General features: G+C 41.0%; 1 protein-coding gene and 1 long non-coding RNA gene across 4 annotated transcripts in view; one reads left to right on the forward strand and one right to left on the reverse strand.

The window, feature by feature from the left end:
* The window catches only part of PCSK5 (proprotein convertase subtilisin/kexin type 5), a 336,184-nt gene that overhangs the window by 265,167 nt on the left and 52,650 nt on the right, over nt 1–18,367 (forward strand). For both annotated transcript variants that reach the window (XM_075931728.2, XM_025178860.3), the window contains 4 exons: nt 8,888–8,990; nt 13,388–13,524; nt 16,833–17,036; nt 17,388–17,456. In XM_075931728.2, coding sequence (XP_075787843.2) covers nt 8,888–8,990; nt 13,388–13,524; nt 16,833–17,036; nt 17,388–17,456 — 513 coding nt within the window. The remainder of the gene's footprint in view (nt 1–8,887; nt 8,991–13,387; nt 13,525–16,832; nt 17,037–17,387; nt 17,457–18,367) is intronic.
* LOC142829846 (uncharacterized) overlaps nt 1–18,367 on the reverse strand; it is a 57,177-nt gene that overhangs the window by 9,496 nt on the left and 29,314 nt on the right. The window contains exon 3 of one of the 2 annotated variants that reach the window (XR_012904694.1): nt 17,407–17,545. The exons of the other annotated variant lie outside the window; for it this stretch is intronic. This is a non-coding gene — a long non-coding RNA (uncharacterized LOC142829846). The remainder of the gene's footprint in view (nt 1–17,406; nt 17,546–18,367) is intronic. 2 annotated transcript variants of the gene reach the window in all.

Consider the following 18,367-nt stretch of genomic DNA (forward strand, 5'->3'; position numbering starts at 1 on the left):
CCATTATCCCTCTTGGCTACAAGGGCGCATTGTTGACTCATACCCAGCTTCTCATCCACAGTAATCCCCATGTCCTTTTCTTTAGAACTGCTACTTAGCCAGTCAGTCCCCAGCCTGTAACACTGCTTGGGATTCTTCTGTCCCAAGTGCAGGACTCTATACTTGTCCTTGTTGAACCTCATCAGATTTCTTGCAGCCCAATGCTCTAATCTGTCCAGGTCACTCTGGACCCTATCCCTGCCCTCCAGCATATCTACCTCTCCCCCTAATTTAGTGTCATCTGAGAACTTGCTGAGGGTGCAATCCATCCCCTCGTCCAGATCATTAATAAAGATGTTGAACAAAATCGGTCCTAAAACAGATCCTTGGGGCACTCCACTAGAAACCGACCACTAACCTGACATCGAGACGTTGATCACTACCCGTTGGGTCTGCCAGTCTAGCCAGCTTTCTATGAATCTTACAGTCCATTTATCCAATCCATATTCCCTTAGCTTACTGGCAAGAATATTGTGGGAGACCGTATCAAAAACTTTGCTAAAGTCAAGGTATAGCACATCCACTGACTTTCCTATATCCACAGAGCCAATTACCTCATCATAGAAGCTAACATCCTATAATCACCACATCAAACTCTGCACATAACATCTATGGGGAGGGAAGGGAATCCCTGGTCTGTTCTGGCCTCCAAGAACGATTGTATCAAATATTCAAAAACACCTTAGAGAATTAGGAGCTGAAGTTCCATTTTTTTTTTCAGATTTACTGAACGTCAGTGGAACTTGGTGCCTAAGTCACTTTTGAAAACAAGGCAGCCACATAAGCACATTCAAAAATTTACCCCAAAGCTTGAAGACTTAAGAATCCCTCACTTAGAACTGTGCACCCTTCCCTCTACACCCTGACCATTTTCCCCAACTCCCAGTGCAACAGATGCCATGTAGACATTCACAATGCAACTTGATTACACTGTACAAGTACCAACAGAAGAAGAAAAATATTGGGTTCTAAATATGTCTCGTTAATCTAGCAAATAGCAGCACGACAAGTGCCAATGGTACGAAGCAGAACCCAGACCAATTCAGTTTAGAAATTCGGCACACATTTTTAATAGTGAGGGTGATTAACCATGAGAACAGACTGATAGAAGTGCTCGATTCTCAGCTCTTGCTGTCTCCAGATCAAAAGTGGATGCTATAGCCAAACACAAGTAATCAGGTACAATTACAGAGTAACAAAATGAAATTTAATGGCATGTGACATACAAGAGGTCAAGCTAGTTGATCTAAATGGTCCTTCTGGCGTTTAACTCCCCTTTTTTCAAATTCATTCTCATCCTCAGAGCTCCCGAATGCTGAGTCCTGCATCCGGCAACAAAGCTGCTGCCACTAAGTCTTTGGTCTTTTATTTTTATTTTTTTTAATAAAATTGCTCAAAGGGCCCAACTCTGTAAAATGCCAACCACCTCCGGGTGTGATGTGCTCTCCACTCCTAGTGATGGTGGGGGAAGATGGTCTGGTGGATATAACAGTAGATTGGAACACAGAAGACACCAGAAGGGGTCAGTTTTGAAGTTAACCACAGGTTGCCTGTATGACTGTGGGCCGTTCACTTAATCACTCTAGTTCCCCATCTGTAATGCTGGATACAATATCTCCAAACCCCAAAAAGGGGTTGTGAGAATAAAAATATTTAAAGATTGTCAGGTGCCGCAATATTATGGTGAGAAAGCCTGGATAAATGCCTAGCCAGGATGACTTTGGGGGCAGTTGTCACCATCTTTCAAAATCAGACACTAAATTAGCATTGTACTTTCGACCTCCCACTGCATTTTGTGTTGTCTATTGATATTAAAGGTTCCTTTGGGCAGGGGCTATGGAATATTGTGTATGTTTCAACCCTACCCATACTGGTGGTAAATATTAATAAAATAATAGCAATCAAAATAATTTATACAAGACAATCTAAAAAAAAATAGTTTTTACATGCTGATTAGCATTGACCTGGGGCTCAGGAGAGATTCACCCAGGAGAGATTCAAATGCTACCCCGCTGATTACCAGACTGCCCACAGCCACACAGCTGTCAGAATGTGTTTCTAGTGGTGGTGCACATCAGCACGACTTGGCGCACATAACAAAATGTATTCTGTGAATGAATGGAAAACGTTAGAGGGAACATTGCTCAAGAGACCAGGTTCTAATGCCCAAATCTGCCATGATCTTGCTGGGTGACCTTGCCCATTCTTCAGTTTTCCCAACTGCAAAAAAGTATATAATAGCTTGTCCTCCATGTTTAAAGCACTTTGCAGTCTAATTTTGAAAAGTGCTATATAAGAGCTTAGTATTATTATTCATAATACTTACTGTTGTGCTTATTATTAAGAATAACAACACTACAAACAATTACAGACATACTTTGAACCTGCCAAAATCCAAATGTTAAATGCAGTGTATGCTAAAGATCCCATATAGGAGACACAAATCATTATTTATGCGGGAAACTTACAGAGGGTTTCATGCCTTTGGTAGAACTAATTCCTGTTGTAAGCTCAGTTTTATGGTTTTATTGTGATAATGTAAATAATTTTCAACAATACAAATGATAGTTCAGGGGAAGACCCAGTTTGTGTGGAACACAGGTAACTTTGAGCATGTTTACACTGCAATTAAATCTCAGGGCTGGCCTGTGTCCACTAGTTCAGGTAATGGGGCTGTAAAATTTCAGTGTAGACATTTGGTCTCATACCAGAGCCTGAGCTCTAAGGCTCTCGCACCTCTCAGGGTCCTAGAGCTCGCGCTCCAGTCCAAATCTGAACATCTACACTGCAATTGTACAGCTCCACACAGTCCAAATCAGCTGACACAAGCCAGCCACAAGTATTTAATTGCAGTGTAGACATATGTTTTGGGACTAAAAAACAGTGATCTCTGAAATGAGGTACAGTGAAGTAAAGATGGTACAATTACTATTTAAAATGATCTACTGTTATTTCCCAATTACATACATTGCATGGATATCTTGTAGAATAAAGTAAAAGAATGCAGGCTTTGCAAGTGTCAGCTAACTACCCTCGTTAAGGAGTTTTTAGCCCTAAGCAAGAATTTCAAGTCAACAAATAGTTCGGTAGGACAGTTTTAAAATGTTCTTTCTAGCTACATTTCAGCATTAACTATTTTAATTTCCACAGAAGAAAATGCACTGTCTTAATGTTTAATAGCAGCTCTACAACCATACCTGTGACTTGTGAAATCGGAGGCCCAGAACATAGGCAATTTCTGGTGTGCATCTTTATAATAATGTGTTTTACAAGGCTGAAAATTCAGTATGAAGCTAGCAAAAACTGGCCCTAATCCAGGGCAGCTAAAATGAACTACGATATGTCAGATGGAGGAAGTAAAGAAACAACATAGGCCTTTTAAAACTCATTGCTTATGCTGGATGGGAATACTGTAGTCTGGATGTGGGCATCTGAGATGTATGAATTAGTGGCTCCAGGCCAAACGATATGGTCCAGGATACAAAGTCTAGCACTAGTGCCAAAGTGAATTTAACAGAGATGAAGAAACAAACAAACAAAAAAAGCTTTCAGAATATAAACTACAACCAGAACAACAATAATAGTTACAAACTGATTTAATACAAGGATAACATTCTACTGAGGGACTTTACAACCATGGGAACTTGCAAGCTCACTCCCCAAGCAATGATCCCTCAGAACCTTCAATGTCGAATTTGCAGCAGTCTAACCTATTCTAGTATTGCCTCGTTATTTTATAGTATCAAACATTGTGCTTACAAATTTCACATAACATTCACAGAAGGCAGAACCTGGCCCTCTGAGACATGGTTATTTTTTATATCAAGTTTCTGTTTATATGCCATATTCCAAAAGAGCTTTTTGTACTGATGTTCTCATAATGCCTTTACACGTAATAGTGAAGTCCAGAGATGAAGGTTTTAATTCCTGCTCTTTTATTTGATCTAGAGCAAATCATATAACCTATCTATGCCCACTTGCTCTCTGTAAAAGCTTCACAGTACTTTCAGGGTGAAGTGAGGACTAATTAATTAAGGACAAATTTTATTTGTTACACAAGTGTGAATGCACAAACTTGAACTGAATACATATCAAATAGGCAATTTACTACATCTTTATCACCCCCTTATATGATATACATTTATGAGCCAGAGCCTCAGCTGCTGTAAATCAACAGATATCAGCTGAGTTCAGTGGATCTATGGCAATCAATGCTAGCTGAAGATCTCACCTACCTAATTCTACAGAGTTTATGTAAACAGATCGATACAAATACAAATAGGTACACATAAATATGCTAAATGCCCTTTGAGATCTATGGCTGGGAAGCACTATGTGCATGTTATTACATAAATTCTATGAACGTACGTATGTACTCACATGCAAAGACACCTAAATATATTGGTTACTGCCGAGACTTGCAAAAAAAAAAAAAAAAAAAAAAAAAGGTGCTTATAAGCAAAGGAAGAGTTGTTTTGCTTTTCAAGGGTATGTATAACATACAGACAATAAAAAGCCTCAATATTTTTTCACTGCTGAAAAAGAGGGAGAGAGCCAAAAATATGCCAGTAATTCCTGTAAATACCAGACTACAGGCAGTCCCCGGGTTACGTAAAAGATAGGGACTGTAGGTTTGTTCTTAAGTTGAATCTGTATGTAAGTCGGAACTGGCGTCCAGATTCAGCCGCTGCTGAAACTGACCGCCAGTTCTGACTTACATACAGATTCAACTTAAGAACCCCAAGCTTCCCCAAGTCAGCTGCTGCTGAAACTGATCAGCGCTGATTCCAGGAAGCCTGGGGCAGAGCAACTCTGCCTCGGGCTTCCTGTAGTCAGCGCTGGTCAGTTTCAGCAGCGGCTGACTTGGGGACGCCTGGGGCAGAGCAGCTGGGGTGCTGCTGGGTTGCTCCAGTAGCACGGCTCCTCAGCGCTACTGGACCAACCCAGCAGCACCCCAGCTGCTCTGCCCCAGGCGTCCTGATTCAGCCACTGCTGAAACTGACCAGCAGCGGCTGAATCAGGACCTGGGGCAGAGCAGCTGGGGTGCTGCCGGGTTGGTCCAGTTGTGCCCAGAGCGGCGCTGCAGGACCAATCGGCAGCGCCCCAGCTGCTCTGCTCCAGGGTCCAAAACAAAAGCCCGGTCTGCTGGGGGGGGGGCACACTAGCCGCGCCCCCCCCCCCCAGCAGACCAGGGACACCAGGATCAGAGCCGCAGCGGCAGCGGGGTGCTGCGCCTCTGAGGCTTTGCTTTTGAGGCTTTGCTTCTGAGGCTTTGCCGGGTCCAGTCCGCTCCAGTCCAGGGGCACCGGGTGGATTCCCGCGCTTCTGAGGCTTTGCTAGAGCAAAGCCTCAGAAGCGCGGGGAACCGCCGCTGCTGCCGCTTCAGTCCCGGTGCCTGTGGTCTGCTGGGGACCATCCCCAGCAGACCACAGGCACCCGGACTGAAGTGGCAGCAGCGGCGGGTTCCCGCGCTTCTGAGGCTTTGCTCTGGCAAAGCCTCAGAAGCGCGGGAACCCACCCGGTGCCCCTGGTCTGCTGGAGACGGTCTCCAGCAGACCAGGGGCACCAGAGCAGCTTACGAACGGGGCTCTCTCGCCCCAGAGCTCGCAGGTAGCAATCCGCTACCTCGACCTCCGGGGCGAGAAAGCCCCGTTCGTAAGTGCGGATCCGACGTAAGTCGGATCCGCGTAAGTCGGGGACTGCCTGTATTTGCAAAAACAATATATTTTTAACAGAGAATTAAAAAAGATTCCACAGACTTTGTAAAACCTGTCTCCATAATTACTCATGGATAGAGATCTTGCTGTCTGGGAGATTTTATATATCTCTGCCATCCTTACTTATGATGAGGAGAGTGTTAGGTCATAAGTCATAGTGATTTCTCCTATATATAAAATTGAATGAGAAATCTGAATATAACTGGAGTAAGATGGAATAGATAGATGTATCTTAACATTATTTTATGGCTTGTCTACATCTATGTTCCACAGAACACTGGTGTTCCATGAACTCCTCGCAGGTGTGCTGGGACCTCTTCTTTGTTTTTGTTACTACTTTGTTTTTGTCTTTTTTGGTCTGACAACACTTTTTTTTAAAGAAAATTTTCATAGATGTTCTGCATAAAACATATTATTGTTTGGGGTTCCGTGGTCTCAAAAAGTTTAAGAAACAGTGCTCTATATGGTATGGTAGTCCATGTAGAGGCTGCTGGTGTGCATTAAAGGTTCCCCAGAATAATTTAACATAATAACTTTTCTGCCTCATTTCCATTCACCCAATAAAGCTCTTTCACACAGCCAACCTCCCTGCCCATGTAGGAGTCAGCAAAACTAAGACAGCCAAAATCAAAAGACACTCTACTCTTCTGTGTCCTACGTCTCACAATGCACACACACAGCCTAAGTTTCAAGGCAGCAATGCAAGTGGGAAGAATTCTAGGGGTAGCCACAGAATTTGCAGGCTTCATTTGCCTCCCAGAGCTTACTGCTCAGAGCTCAGATTCCACTAAATCAGTTGCTAAAGAATGAAGCAGCAGATAATAAATTCAGTCAAATATCTATACTTGACTACAATAGATTACCTGGTAAGCAAATAACACATTTATTTAATCTAATGCCTTATAAAACTGTTCAATGGATAGATTCACTGTCCCCTCACAGTGCTTAATACAGACACAGCTGACATGTCACTTGTCAAATAGCTCGATCTGCTCTAAAAGTTATAGGGAGCATAGATATGCAGCAAGGTAACCGTGTTTTAATGAGCACCCAATACATAAAAGGACTGTCATGTATTACAACATCACAGCAGCAGCTACAGTCGCCCTGCACATTCAGGATGAGCTTTTCAAAGTCACTGAAAGTTCTGCAACACCTAGGTCTCTTTACTTTGAAAGGTAATCAGGTGTCTACCTCCCTAAGCAAGTGTAGATCTCCAAGAAGTACAGCACAGAAGGAAGAGTCCAAGAAGAGAGGTAAGGGAGACAAAAAGGACCTTTGTGTCCTCTTGATTTGGAGCTGGTCCAAGCTTTAGCTTTTAGAAACCCCCTCCCTGGCTGCCTAGGAGTTAAAATGTGGCCTAGGATTTCTCTAGTGACATGTTACAAATATGATCTCAACATACACCTTGGCTTGGAAACTGGCAATGTAAGAATTCTGTGTAAGGCACCTCAGCCTCCTTGCAGATTATTAATGGCTCCTATAGAGGTGGCATCTTTCTGCAACCACTTTAATATGTTTGTGCTAAAGAGATAAAATAGCATAAAATATGTTGCATGCCACATTTCTGAATGATGATAGTAAACATGGGAAACTCAAGAGGACTCTGTCTGATCTCACGCTAGTGAAAGTCAGAAATGACTTCATTGAAATCTGCCAATGAAAAGCACTATAAGAACTAATTATAAAAATCGATGGATTTACACTATGGCAAAATAAGCTAAGTAAAATCAGAATCAAATCCCAATTTCAGAAGAAATTACTTTATTTGTGGTTATCTCCAGGAATGATAAGCCATACACAATCAATTCTAGATGCATTTAGTTGCTTGAGGTTTGCCTTTTATATTTGGTACCAAAGATACTACATTAGTTAACATGTTAGAAATCCTTGGATATCAAGGCAGACAGGCAGCTGAATGGCTGTAATGTATATTGTGTCAACAGGTGTGTTGTAAGCAAAACTCGTGAAGTCATTCTGCCGCTCTACTCTGCACTAGTTAGGCCTCAGCTGGAGTACTGTGTCCAGTTCTGGGCGCCACATTTCAAGAAAGATGTGGAGAAATTGGAAAGGGTACAGAGAAGAGCGACAAGAATGATTAGAGAACATGACCTATGAAGCCAGGCTTCATGAACTGGGCTTGTTTAGTTTGGAAAAAAGAAGATTAAGGGGGGACATGATAGCGGTTTTCAAATATCTAAAAGGGTGTCACAAGGAGGAAGGCGAAAATTTGTTCCTCTTGGTTTCTGAGGACAGGACAAGGAGTAATGGGCTTAAAGTGCAGCAGGGGAGGTTTAGATTGGACATTAGGAAAAAATTCCTAACTGTCAGGGTGGTCAAATATTGGAATAAATTGCCAAGGGAGGTGGTGGAATCTCCCTCTCTGGAGATATTTAAGAACAGGTTAGATAGACATCTGTCAGGGATGGTGTAGACGGAGCTTGATCCTGCCTTGAGGGCGGGGGGCTGGACTCGATGACCTCTCGAGGTCCCTTCCAGTCCTATCATTCTATGATTCTATGATTCTATGATATGGTTGCCAAACAGTACAGCGTACTGCACCTGAACTGTTTCAAAATCTTATCTGTTACTTGGACTCACTCCCCACGCATCCCAAACACAACTGGAGTGGAGACAGTGTCACCCTTCATGTATAGATCCCTGCAAATGCACAGATACCCACTTTACAGTCGCAGGTATCCACGTCCACAAATGCAATACCCATGGCTCATTTTTGTGGATATGGATGCAGATACAAATTTTGTACCTGTGCAGGGCTCTATTCATGCAGTGTGTTTTATCTATCTCTGTAAGGTAAACCAGAATAGAGTCCCCCTGCAGCTCTTGGATGAGCCCATAGGAGCTGAGCTAACTCCACCACTAACAGGCATTCTTTGTAAGACTCATGCAGACACAAAGAAAACAAGTCATTGTGTTCATTGTTCCAAAAGACACAGTGCTCCAGTACCCAGGGTACAAGTAGTTGCTTCCCTGTTGACTCAATTGAGAACTGCCAGTTTCATAAATTCAAATCAACTTTGCTGTCTAATACTTCTAGATTAGCAGCATATTGAGCAAAGCTTTCTGTTTGATCAGTGGGTCTTAAGTAAACGATTGGTTTTTTTTACCAGGGGAATATGCTGACCATGTGGATCAGTGTCAGTTCTGCGAAGCATCCTGTTATAAGTGCACGGGGCCAACTCAGAATGACTGTATCGGCTGTGCAGCCACAAGGTATGTCACTGTTGTTATTTATTTACACTGTGATAGCAAGTAGAAAACTCAGTCAGGATTAGGGACCCACCAAACTAAGTGATGTACAAACACATGTATAGACTGTGATTAACCAGATTGGGTGAATCAAGTGAGTATGAGACAAATCAGAGCAAGGAAGAAGGAGAACAAAGGTCACAGAATTGAGAGCACATGCTAGCACAGGTAACTAGCTCATGACCAGGGTCCTGCAGGCTGAAATTCTTTTTCCTTAAATAAATGAAATCAACTAACCCTGAATGACATACATGCAAACCATAATTGTTGGTTGTAGCATGCCACAAAAAACACAGGTTGACACTGATCAGTGACATTGGGATATGTCTATGCTGCAATTTAAAACCTGACCTAGGACCTAGAGGGAGGAAAGGGGGAAAAGGAGGTGGGTCCCAGAGCCAGCTCCAGTCAGAGCCCAAACATTTATACCACAATTGAACAGCCCTTCAGCCCGATCCTCACAAGCCCAAGTCAGCTGGCACAGGTCAGACGCGGGTGTCCAACTGCAATGTAGACGTATCTTCAGATGCTCAATTTTCAACTTGCTACAGTTGAAATGGTTTTCCATCCATTAAATTGATTTATATGGTAACCTGGCACGATATCAGTTACCACACTGATCCTGAAGGGATTATTGTCTAACTGCGACATAAATATTTATTTAAAATATATCTAAGTACTTCCTTATAAGGGCACTAAATCCCAATCTGAATCACTGCTCACATTTTAGGAAAGTTCTAATCTAATAGGAATTCTGCAGTTCAGGGTCACCCTGTGCTATATATACACAGACAAGGGAGCTATTGTAGCCTCTTGTCTTAAATCCCATGTTCTTCCACTAGGGAAGTGGTAGCCTTCTGCAGTCACATTAGTTTTACTCTGGCATACTTGCACTGATTTTGGTGGAGTTACTCTATGTTTACATTGATGTGAGATCAGAATCAGGTCCTATATGTTTTTTCCATGCCGTAAGAACACACCAATAAACAAGTACGCATACAATTTAGAACAGTTTTTATGCTAAGTCCTCTAAAATAACAAGAATGGCCCAGTGAGGGTACAGGGCTAATTCATCCTTAAAGCAACTCTACTGCCTTTAGGTGGGTTACATATGGGTTAATTTAGCCCAGTGTGTCTGGCCAGACAGGCTCAGAGCTGAGGTTCAATGCTACCCTGTGATAAATTGGAACCTCTGTGTTATTTTATCATGGACTTGTGTGGAGGGGAGGTTTGTTTATTGTTCTATGACAAAAGGTACAAGGTGATCTAATTATAACAAATTACACAAATTTGTTCCAGTTTGTAATGATCAAGCTCCTCTCTTTCTTGAGTCTCCATGGCCTTTGGGAGAGTTGCTATGATAATAACCAGTTATAGCTGCCTCCTATTAAACTTCAAGCACAATTTATCAGTCTTGTGTGGAGCCAAAGGGCCGGACATTTCTTCCATCTCTGTCAAAAAAATTTGGGATCCTATAATATACACATTGGTCATTTGCAGCGTACTTTTCCTTACACAGGTCACACTACATTATACAGCTGGAGAAGAGGGGAGTTCTGTGCCAAAGCTATTATTTCACTATAACAAGTCCCTCACCAGTTTTTGCTCTTCTAGCTACAACTAGAGCTTCCAAAGAGAGTCAGGTTTCCTCCCCTCCCCCTTTGGTCCATCATAACAGAGCTACTAAGAAAATCCAAAAATAAAAAAACAACAAAAATAAAAATAGATAAAGGAAAACTCCGAATGGAAACTAAGGGGGGAGGAGGATGTGGGGGGATCAGGAATCACCAGTGGATACTATTTGTAATGTATTGGAAATAGACTTATTTAAGTCTCAGTCTCCAGGATCCTATAGTTCTAAGTGGTTCACACTGAAGTGAGTAATGAAGGGTACTGTAATACAGACTAAAATTCAGCAGAGATGATTTTCTACAGTAGGAATCTTTTCCTTTTCCTGTCAGAAGTCTTGTGAAAATGAGAGCAGTGAATACCCCATTCTCAACATTCCCCCATAATCCTGTGTGTCTGTTTCCTAAGCTTTTTCGAAGGAGGCATCCCAGGGCACTCCTGGAGAATCATTTGCCCATGAGTGAACATAGCTAGGAGTAGAAATTTGGGTGAGCCCCGACTTTTGAATGGATGGGCAATAGCAGACTGTGCTAGCTCAGCTTCTCCATCAATGCCACACCTTCGTCCTAGCCATGATTCCCTCAGACACCTGCCGAGCTGGACACTTGCATGGGGTTGCTCAGAAAACGACAAGGCAGAGCTGCCAGAGTGTAGCTTTCTGAAGGGTGGGCACACAGTTCGGTCCTGGATTTCAGACGCCTGAGGGACACTCTGGATTGCTCAGCACTATACCCCTGCTCATATATGAGTGGGCCTGGATGCTAAGTGGGTGAGCCACAGTTCACCCAGGCCCACCCATGACTATGACCCTGGTGCCAACTTGTTTTAGCAGAAGATAAGAAGCAGGAAAAGGAAACAAACTTGCACCCTGCTTTGAATTTTACTGTTCCTCCCACAGGCCTCAATGACCCATAGAATGAGAACCTCCCATTAGACAGGGAGACATGCAATGTCACCATGGCAACCCCACTGTACAAAACAGTCACTAACTATACACCAAGCCACACAAAATGCCCTTGGTTTCATCGTCCGGGCAATGTTCTGGTCATGGTCTTCCAACATTTTGCTATGGGCTTCTTCACATTTCACAAAACTGAGATGTTGGAACTGGTCCGAGGCAAAAAAAAGAGTGACACTAGCCAGCTTGTATCCCTATGGCAGTGGTTTTGCAGTCACAGCCACATTTACCCATCTCTTCGAGACATTGCAAAGCTGGGTAATTTTGAGATGATTTTTAACTAAAACTAACCGACCATTTGACAACTTGTCCTCACAAATAATTTCTCTTCAGAATAAATTTGGCTGACTGTCACCAAAATCAAAATTACAAGGGCACAAAATAGGATTTGATAATGGAACATAGTTCCTGCTATAATATGGAGAAATAAGGGGTCAATCCTTAATTATCAGGTTAAATACCTATCAAGATTGGACTCCACATATATAAATGTCAGTCCTGCCAAGAACTTAAACACAAAAATGCAAAAGGCCATACAAGGTGCGTCTACACAGCAGCGTTATTTCAGAATAATGGCAGTTATTCCGAAATAACAATGCGAGCGTCCACAAAGCATTTCCGTTATTTTGAAATAAATTTGAAATAATGGACACCTTATTCCAACTTCTGTAAACCTCATTCCACGAGGAATCATGTCTATTTCAAAATAGCTATTTTGGAATAGCAATAGTGTGGACGCTCCACTGCTGCTATTTCGAAATAGCTCCTCCCTAGGGCCATTCAATATAAGTACTCCCCAGTGCCTCCTGGGCTCTAAATCAAGGTAGCACATCCACATTAGGGAAGCCTGCCTAGATTTTGAGGCTTCCCTGCAGTGTAGATGTGTTATTTCAAAATAAGCTATTTCAGAGTATTTCTTCAAGAATAGCTTATTTAGAAATAAGCATGCAGTGTAGATGTACCCACTGAGTCCTCTCCATTATTTTTCTTAGCTGTATTTAAGACATCTTGAGTTTCTAACCCACTTCTTCAACTTTTTCTTTCATATCTCTCTCCCTCCATATATACTTAAAGGCCATATCATTATAATATGTATCTTTTTCCCTATTAAGAGTAAACTCATTAAATATAAAATAAAGGTGAACCAGGACCAGCTTATGTTGCTACCACATTCACTCTTTCTTCACACCAATCAAAAAAGTTTTGGACAACATGAGTCATTAGCCAGCAATAAGAAGTAGTCAACAATAACTCTTGCAGGATTCAACAATAATCTTCATATAGAGCCCCTAAAATCCCAATCCTTTGGAGATTTATACAAATGTTTAACTTTATGTACTATGAATAATCCCACTGGTGCCAATGGGCAGTTCAAAGTAACTCTTTAAAGTAAAACAAATAGAAAGTTTTGACAGAGGCCTAGATTTTTTTTCACAGATAATGTCTGAGAAAGAAACGTGTTTTTGGCTTCCTTTTAACAGACATGGGGAACATTTCAGAGCTTGTGGTACAGAGGCATCAAGATACAGGATCAAAAGTCATTTTCTGTGCAGAAAAAAATCAGACTCAGATCTGAAGCTGAAGACTGAAGTTTATGGCTTCGCAGGCCTTCCACTTTATCTTATCAAATACTGTAAATACAATCAATGGGAAATGAAAAGCAATGTGCAAATAAGTAATAATATAACTGGGTGAGGGGACACATTTTGTTTGTTTTAAAAATACAGCTATAGAATCTAATTGTGGTATGTTTGTCCTATCTCTGCCACCACAGATTTTTTGATGATGGACGTTGTGTTCTGCAGTGCCCCAAAGGGAAATTTGAATTTAACAACCAATGCCATTTGTGCCATCATACCTGCATTGACTGCAATGGAAGTGAACCAAACAAATGTACTGCTTGTGGTACAGGTAAATAAGATTTCTTCTTACATCTTTTTCCTTCGCCTCTTAATGTCTCTTTGCCTCCACTCTCAGGACTAAATCATGGCCATGTTGAAGTCAATGGAACATCTGCCACTGTTTGGGGCTATCTTCATGATTTAATGCTGCATAATGTCTTGGAATTCAGTTTGCATGAAAAAAAACACTTGAAAATACAGATGTATTCTATTCTTGTTATGTCAGTTCATTATTTGTCCAACAAAGACAATAATTTGAATTATGCCTGACTTTAGAGAGACAAAAATAAAATTAAAAAATAAGGAAATGTTTTGGTTGAATAAAACAGAAGACCTAAGTCTGGAAATAGAAAAGCTGCATTAAGCAATCTAGTCTATTTTGGCAGCCTTTTTGTACTAACACAGACAAGAAAAAAATCTGCTCTGTAATCACAATTCATTTAAATGAAACATGTGTAATAGTCACAATAGCTTCAGCTTCCATCTAATTCTAACTGTCCTCTGCTTGGCAGAAATAAAGTATATTAAAAGGTGAACGGTGTGCCAAAGTCATGAAGCTCAGATCCAGATTCTTAACCCAATGTAGAACTTTGCCAGAGCTGGTGGGCGGTATGTGTTCTATTTCAGTATCCTAGCTTAAGCACAGTACAGAGATAGATTCAAATCTGACTCCAAAGTCCAAACTTCAGCCAACTTTGGCGGGAACACATGTATGTTTCAGCTCCTGTTTAGCAGTGAAAAACGTAAGTTTCAAATAGTTATTAAGGCGAGAATGTGTAAGTCTCAGAAAATGCTGTTTCTCCAGAGCTAAGGAGGACACAACGGTTATTGCAGAACAAGGTAGATAATAGGAGATATGGGATCACCAGGACCCAGTCTAAAGCAGATGTACAAAAACCCACTTTGAAATTCCTACAGTCCACACAAAAGGAATCTAATCTCTTAAGAAACGTTTTCATCATAGAGATTATATTTAAACAGACAAGACAGGGAACTCCATGACATAAGGAAATCTTTTTTTCCTTTGACATTTCAGTAGAGCCTGGTAGATTTCCCCAAAGTGCTGTATATGAACACGTGTTAGCTTTGTGGGGGTATAGTCTAAAAAGTTACTTGAAAGTAAAGAATATTCAGTTGCTGACAAAAAATACATTGTCACCATATTTTCTTGAATGTTGTTTTCCTGATAAGATGCTATTTAAATCACAATTTTGTTGTCAGAAGTATTTAAACTCTATGGGCCAATGGGAAATATGCAGCTACACGATTTATACCTATAAGCCTGTTGATATTTCTAATTATTGTTTATGACTAAATGAGGTGGCAAAATTTACGCCCTCATAAATTAATCAAAAGCTTGACAGGAGAGCTGAATTAACTAATACCGCCAGACTGTGTATGTAATATAGGCCATTGCCTTACCAAGTTGTACTAACACAACACAAGGCTGCTGTAAGGACAAATGTATCTGAATCACTTGCCTTAACAGGCTTAACATTTCTCAAGTGTAGATCATCTTCAATGAACCTCTCTTTTCATTTGTTTTTTTTTTCCCCATTAAAAATCCCCAAATATTAATTGCGTAACTTTTTTAATGAAGCAATTAAGTTAAAGGCAGTTACAGATGGACAGACTCAGAGTACTGATAAAGAAATATGGAGCCTTTCACTTTTAGGAAACCAGTTCAAAGTCAGACCAGGTTAATAGTGACCAAAAATCTTTGGCATCTGATTGACACTTTCATGGCAAATGTGAAATACATGACTTACATGACTTGATGGTGTCAGTCCAGTTATTGATACACAGATGTCCACATCACCAAACCACTATTATAGTATTCCAATTACCACATTGGCAGGTTCATTCCAGAGGCTAAAACCAAATGGGCACAGATGCTGATCCACACTTTTACCTCTATAAGAAGTATTTTCTTATCAGGGTGACAGTGGGGTGGGAAAAAGATTACACCAATGCTGCCCATTCTGCCCCTGTGCCGGGCAGCAATACAGAACTCCCATCTCTGTGGACACCCAGAGAGGCAGACACACAATGGGGACAGTCACAGTATGAGGGTGTTCTGCAACTTTCATGAATAATCAAAATTCACACAAAAAAGTAAACGAGTACGAATAACTCTTTGTAGCAGAGTTACTCATTCATAATTGTTTAGATTCTTTCTTCAGCTTCAAAATTGTCATGGGAAAAATACTGATACAACATAATACAGTTGGCACAGTAATAAATAGCATTGTAAGGTGGTTTGTAAAGAACTCCCTACACAGCAATGCAAAGCACCCTGAGTTATACCTGCTTTCACAAGTTACGTTCTGACAGGAGGTGAGTGGGGTGGCCTGAGGGAAGAGGCTTCACTACTGAAATGAGTCTGTGGAGTAGACATGGGAGGGCTTTCATCTAATGGACCTGCCCGTTTTTACATTGAAACACTAGAGATCACTGATGCTTCAGCATAAAATAGACAAGCTTACACTTCTAAATGTAATTCAGAATCCAAATTTTCAAGCTTCAGAGTAATCAGGATGAAGATTCTAATTTGGGCCCATTATAGAAAAAGAACCAAATTTCCCTCAAAATTTAAGTGAAAAACATCCAAGTTCAGGGAGGAGCCGCTTCTGTAGCACCCAGATGCGCTGAGGAGAATTCTGGGTGACCATTCCAATCATTGACCCATCTCTGTCCATATTTGAGGATTGTAGAGGGTGTTTCTAAGGTGTGTGCACTGAAAAAAACTATTATGAAATTTTTAGTGCCACAGTTTTCCAACTGTGGAAAGTGTTGGATTCAGATCCTCAGCTGGTGCAAACTGGTGAAATAATTTCATTGACTTCAACTGTGCTACGCTGAGGGTATGTCTACACTTGCACCCTCTTTCGATAGGGGGATGCAAATAAAGACATTTGAAATTGCAAATGAAGCCGGGATTTAAATATCCCACGTTTCATTTGCATAATCATATTATGGCGCTATTTCGAAATATCAGATGCTGTTAAGACACAGTTATTTCTAGAGAAGGGTTTTCTCTCGAAATAACAGAGTCTTAACAGCATCCGGTATTTCGAAATAGTGCCATAATGCAAATATGCAAATGAAGCACAGAATATTTAAATCCCGGCTTCATTTGCAATTTCAAATGTCTTCATTTGCATCCCTCTCTCGAAAAAGGGTGCAAGTGTAGACATACCCTGACTGACCATCAGCTGAAGTTCTGGTGTTTAATGTTAACACTACTTTTTCTGCCTTAGCTAAATGATGTCTCCTTTACTGCTACTCAATTTCTCCCACTGTGTTTCTGTTGCACAGACAAGAGAGGGAAAAAACGTTTCCTGTACATGGGAGAGTGCAGAGAGAGCTGTCCACTAGGCTACTACCATTCAGAGAAGAACAGTGCCTGTCTACCTTGCTTAGAGCAATGTGAGATGTGTCTCAACTCCATCCAGTGCACCAAATGTTTCAAAGGATATTACCTAGATGATAACAGGTGTCTGAAGCACGAGTGTAGAGAAGGTAAGCACCCGCTAAGTAGAAATACTGTCCCTGGGGGTCAGATTTTCAGCTGAAAAATCTTATTTTTTAATATACAATAAGACCAAATCGTAAGGTCCTTAAACTCCAGTTTTGATTCTCTCCCTGACATGTATCCATGTAAATTGAAAGCCAGTCCCTTGAGGGTAATGGAGTTACACATATGTAAGGAGGAGAAGAATCATAGAGTTAAAATGAATGATTCCAAGTATAGGTACCCTTAGTGGCTGGCCAGATTGGTACCTTTATTATCAGTATCCCAGTTTAATGCTTTAAATATTGGCCCTACATTTCACTAGAATTAAACCTAAACTTGGAATCTTCAATGCACAGGTGAAGTGGAGGACCTTACCTCTGAAGACTGCGTCCCATGTGCAGATGGATGCCGGAGGTGTCTGCTGGGTATGTGTTGGTTTCATGTTCGTGGATGTGTTATTCCTCTCCACCTCTGACCCTAAATCCTTGTGTGGTATTAATGACCACTGTTCATTCTGTTCCAGAGAAAGCTGCATTTCAGATAAGTGGGATTCTTGAACACAGGGTCATAATCTAGCCACAGTACACACTACACAGAAAACACAGGTTTTCTAATTTATCTTCATGGCCCTCTTCAGAGCTAGATAGATATCTGTACCCCAACTAAGAGGTTTTGTGAATTTCCCAAAGCTATAGCAAGAGGACCAGAATTAGACCTCAAACATTCTAGGCATAAGCACAGACTACTAGACTTTTTCTCTTCTTTAAAGAAACATCTGTAATGTCAAACCTAATTATAGGACAATATCCTTCTGCTGAACTTCAGTGTCTCAACAATTGATTAATGCAAGTAATTTTTCATGAGAATAAAGAAATGTGTCTCATACTCATAATGTGGTTCTGTCAGAATGTTTGACATCCTCTGATAAATACCATCTACTCAGTCCAGAAAAGTTAATTCTAATCTACCTTATAGTAATTCAAACGGAAGCAGACAACTCACCATTATTTTTGGCCCTCGGGCATTTCTTTTTCGAGATGTAAACGTTGAAAAGATGTGGTAGTTAGTTTATTTTAGCTGCTTTAATACATTTGTGTTAAGAAACCTGACTTCATCATGGTTATGCTGACAGAAGTACTATGGAAAAATCTATGACCCAGGGCCTGAAGAAGAACAAAGTGACCCAACAGGAAGACAAAGTAATATCCAAGTGGGGATTAACAATACGATGAGGAAATTCACATCACAGAGGGGAACTTTTTGCTGTCAAGTGACTTACAAAAAGTTAAAGGAAAAGAAAATATACAGAGCCACATTTTACTCTAATTAACTTGTT

Source organism: Pelodiscus sinensis, chromosome 6, assembly GCF_052426305.1.
Source record: "Pelodiscus sinensis isolate ZL-2025 chromosome 6, ASM5242630v1, whole genome shotgun sequence".
Classification (NCBI taxonomy): Eukaryota; Metazoa; Chordata; order Testudines; family Trionychidae; genus Pelodiscus; species Pelodiscus sinensis.